This window comes from Morone saxatilis, unplaced genomic scaffold (assembly GCF_004916995.1).
Source record: "Morone saxatilis isolate NCDOM2014 unplaced genomic scaffold, NCSU_SB_2.0 Contig3, whole genome shotgun sequence".
Taxonomy (NCBI): domain Eukaryota; kingdom Metazoa; phylum Chordata; class Actinopteri; family Moronidae; genus Morone; species Morone saxatilis.
Genome location: NW_023339873.1, coordinates 4862773 through 4867302, shown reverse-complemented (window position 1 = coordinate 4867302; position 4530 = coordinate 4862773). Strand labels below are relative to the sequence as shown.

At 38.8% G+C, this 4530-nt stretch overlaps 1 protein-coding gene across 1 annotated transcript in view; it reads right to left on the bottom strand.

Moving 5' to 3' along the window:
* Nucleotides 1-740: 740 nt before the first annotated feature.
* Nucleotides 741-4530, bottom strand: part of LOC118336785 (tetratricopeptide repeat protein 9A) — a 4578-nt gene continuing 788 nt past the window's right edge. Inside the window, exons 2-3 of the mRNA XM_035673509.1 lie at nucleotides 4012-4194; nucleotides 741-1769 (exon numbers count right to left, since the gene is read on the bottom strand). Of these exons, the coding sequence (XP_035529402.1) occupies nucleotides 1687-1769; nucleotides 4012-4194 (266 nt within the window). The 3' untranslated portion in view covers nucleotides 741-1686. The remainder of the gene's footprint in view (nucleotides 1770-4011; nucleotides 4195-4530) is intronic.

Here is a 4530-nt window from a genome sequence, read left to right as displayed (position 1 = left end):
TCAGAAAGATAATTACCTGACAATATTTGAAAAACCTTGCAGGTTGTTTAATCAGACTTACAGCTGTTCTAAAGATATTTCCTCAGACTCTTCTAACCATCTGGAGGAAAAATGTTCAGGGTCAGTAAAAAAGTTTTTTTTCTTGCAATTGATTCCTTCCCAGGTAACTGACAGGCTGCCATCTTGGTTTGGCTTAGTCCCAATTGACAAACAGGTGGAAGTCTTTTTTTTTTACCGTGCAGGAGACAAAATACAGTATATAGACAAATTCTTTTTTCAACCAGGTGGTTAGAAGAGTCTTTGAGAAATACCTTTTGAACAGCACTTCCAGGAAATGATCTTTCTGAGAATTGGATAGCTACCACTGTGACTTGAATGTAGCTAATGCTAATTCATGAGTGACACAAACTACCCAGCACCAATCAACCAACAGTTAGGTGGAGCATTAAGCAGCTAAAAACCAACTCCTGAGGGAAGTATGTCTAAAGAGGCAACTGTTTTGCTAACAAGTTCACTATATCAACTTTAATGGTAATAATAACTTGTTCAGAACTAGTTTTCGCTGCCCCCAAGTGGCCAGAAAATCAGTTATTGCATGTTTAGAGTATTAAATGTAAAGGTATCCTTTCACTTTTCCTGCCTACCATGCCTCATTATATCATTTTCTGGAAAATTAACTCCATGACCCAACTTATTACCCAAGCTTCCCCATGGCAGCTGCCAAGGGTATAAAATCATTTCAATCAGTTTTGGTTCACTTATTTATTTACACATGTGCTTTCATCAGCATTTTTCCATAGATCTCTTTTAGCTTATGAGGAGCATAGGAGGAAAATGAAAAAAGGGAAATCCACTGCTACAGCACAACAAAAGTACTTCAATCAATAGACACATTTATTACACGCATACCTTTACAATAAACATACAGTATTTGTTGATACAGAAAATGCTGTGAATGAAGTGCTTTGTTTTGGCTTTAATAAACACAGACAGCTTGCCTCTCCATTACATTTTTTATGATTTCTATAAAGTAGCCTATTTACATTTTGTGATATGTCTCTTAAGTTTATACTGCAATTAGCCACCATGTGCTCTTGATGTCCTTGACTATGCATTTTGTAAAAACCTACTTACTGAAAGCACCTTTACTTCAGATATAATCGAGAGTATAAAAAAAAATCTTGGTCTTTTGTTGTACTTTCAAAATCAAAGTATGGTGACAGAAGTGGTAGGTGGTGTTACTCATTTACTCCATGCCAAAAGACATCTTGTGCGAGGGCACGTGCTGAATTACAGTTACACTCAGACATGCTGGATTCACTCTAAGGACCTTGTTGCTCCTGTCTCTATCACAAGTGTTGGCCTGTATGTGCAATGTTTGGACTGGCAGTGCATCAGTTTGTAAAGGTTAAAAAATACTTGGAATTCATACTAGATACATTTTGGCGGGTTTGGAGACAGACACTCATTATCAGGTACAGTTTTTCAAAAAGAAATAAATAAAAATGCTTCAAGCACACAATGATCAAGTTTAATCACATAACTGGCAACCGGATGCTGTGCAAGGCAAAAGCAAACAAATATCGTTTCACACCAAGACCCTCTGACTCATGGTGTGTAAGGTCTGGGTGGCACACAGTAGGGCTGAAAATCATGACGGGTGAGAAGTCATCAGACAGCGAGTGCTTATGTCGCCTCTTTCTTGTCCCTTTGGGCATTCCGGCGAATCTTCATCTCTGTCAGCTGGATGTAGCGGATGACATTGGTGTCTGGAAAACAAAGACAGGAAACGGCTGATTTATTTCCTGCTCAGGCAGGAAATAGAGCATTTATGTGCTCATAAATCTTCTTAAACTGAACTAGGTGGTACATGTGACATACTAAAATGGCAACAGGAAGTAGTTTTTGGAAATATTTTTTTAGGAACTATGAATAAACATTTTCCAGATACAATACCAGTTTATCCTGTGTGGTTTTGAAAGGCTCTTACAGGAACGACACTGCCAAATTATGTTGTTGATCAAGTGAAACGTTATTGTACATTTATATGTCAACGAGCACTCAATGAAAAGAGAGGAACCATTTGGAGATCTGAGCTGAAGAGGGCTGTGGGATATGATAGTATGATATGAACAGATATGTTTTCCAAAAATTGATGTTGATGAGTTAACAGCCTTTCATTGGTCCTTCAAAAAGCACAAAAGAGATCACAAACCTTATTTTTTAACTGGAACAAAAGCAGTGTGAGTGAGACAAGTAAAAAGCTTCGTTTTGCTGTGGTTCTCATGGCTATGGTTCTCAAAATGTGGCCTTGGGACCACTGCAAGTCCCTGAGACATTTCTATGAGTCCCCAGAAAATTAAAATTACATTAATCTCTCTCAGCAGATGTTACAGTCGAAGAAGAATCAATAAAACGTAAAGATTAAAGGTACTATTAGTGCTATATGGTACGAACATGTGGAAGATACATTCCTGCTGACTATTCCCCCACCATCTACAGGTTGCATCAACAAGTAAAGAAACTTAGCACCAACAAAGACAAAGAAGACTGCAAGCTAATAAACATGGATGTAAACAATGCAGGATTTAAACTATTTTAAAAGTCAGCATGGCAAATGTTTTACGAGGAAGGAAATGCATTCAACATTGACGTGATGGACACAATGTGTTTCGGTGAGTATCACTGAATGTAAACACTGTCATGGCTGCAACCAGCTCTAAAGAATGTTTGCATAATCTTTCCTGTTGACAGTCTGCCAGTCACTAGCCTGCTATTCCTGTTTTCAGTCATTACCTGAGTTCCATGCCCCCACCTGTGCACCTGTTTCTCTAATGAGCCCTGCCTCATATATATATATCTCCCCCTTTACCCTCAGGTCCCTGCCAGTTTGTCTACAGGTCTTTTTTAATTAAGACATTCTGACATTATGAAAAGCACAGGTGCATGCTGGTTCACTGTCACACCGTCATGGATTACTGGGATATTTGAATAGAACAAAGTCATCATTCATGTTATTTGTAACACCTGTTGGGACCTCTTGCCGGCCGCGTTACTCTTTGGCTTTGCCTTTCCAGACTGACCACCTGTCACCATCAACACAGTATAAATCTGTCTGTCTCTCTCAAAGGTGGTTAACTGTGCACCTACAAAGGTATGACACAAGGCTGCAAACTGACATTCATTTTCATTTTAGCTAGATTTTTCTTTGACTTAAGCCACTATAAGCAAAATCTTTTAAAATATTCTGATGGTGTACGTTTTCGCTGGAGATAATCCCAACTAAATCTAGTGCAGTATAGGAGTTCATCTCATCTCAGATATTTGGGAATCTACTGAACGGATACCACCATTAAATTCTATGTATTGTGAGTCGTAATTTACTTACTTTCCCTTAACTAACATCCATCACAAGTTACCAGAACCCAGAGTAATGCCTTCCACATGCTTTCTGAGTCTAATATCCAAACACACTCGTGGAAGATATATTCAGAGTCTATATAAAAGTAGCCATACAACACTGTATAAAATATTCCATTACAAGCCCTGCATTAAGTTAAAATAGAAATGTATTATCAGCTAAATGTGCTGAAAGTACTCACTATGCAGCAGAACGTTATTATATATTCTGTTACTGGATAATTATTATTGATGCATTCATCTTTAAGCAACATTGGATGTGGATGTACCTACAGAAAAGCAGAAAGTTCTTTACATTTGTGGGTCTGAAACCAGATTGTATTTTCTTTTTAGCCCAAACACAAGTCATTGGAGTTAATTCTGCCAATCAACTAATCAATTCATCGACTAACTGTTTCACCACTATCATAAGATCCTTGAGCAGGTCAGCCAGGGAGATCACAAACGGATGTGATTCCTTTTCATCAAACCAAATGAAGGGAGAATCTGTGGCCTCATGAACCATCGACACAGTTAACCTGCACGTTTGTCATGGAGGAAAACAGTGTGATTGAATGGACCATTGAGGCGGTACCGGAGCTCAGTTCTGACCTGATGGTTCCTGTTTGTGTGACTCCTTCAGGTAGTACAGGGCCTTCTGGAAGTCTCCTAGGTGGTAATAGGCCACGCCGGACCGGTACAGAGCTTTGAAGTTCTTTCCTTCCTTGTGAAGCACTTTCAGACAGTATTCCTTCACTCGCTCATAGTTCACCAGCTCCATTTGCAATAGGCAGGCTGCAGTGGGGAGAAGAGGAAAAGTTACTGATAACACTGGATGAGCCAATGTTTGAATTTCATTATACAGCAGAAGTACTAATATGTGTCCTGCCAAGATAGGATGGATTTCTTTTTTTTTTAAATATATAACAAATATAATGACTGAATTTGCCAAGGGGCGAACAAATACACCATCAATGGGAAGTGGATATCGAAAGAAAGTGAGGGGGATAGTGGGGTAAGCCTAAGAATGACTCATACTCTTATGAATCATTCATGAGCTCTGGAGTATTCCCAGTATCTATCTCTCTGTTGAAAAGAGAACAGATAAATGTGTATCTGTGTGTGTGTGTG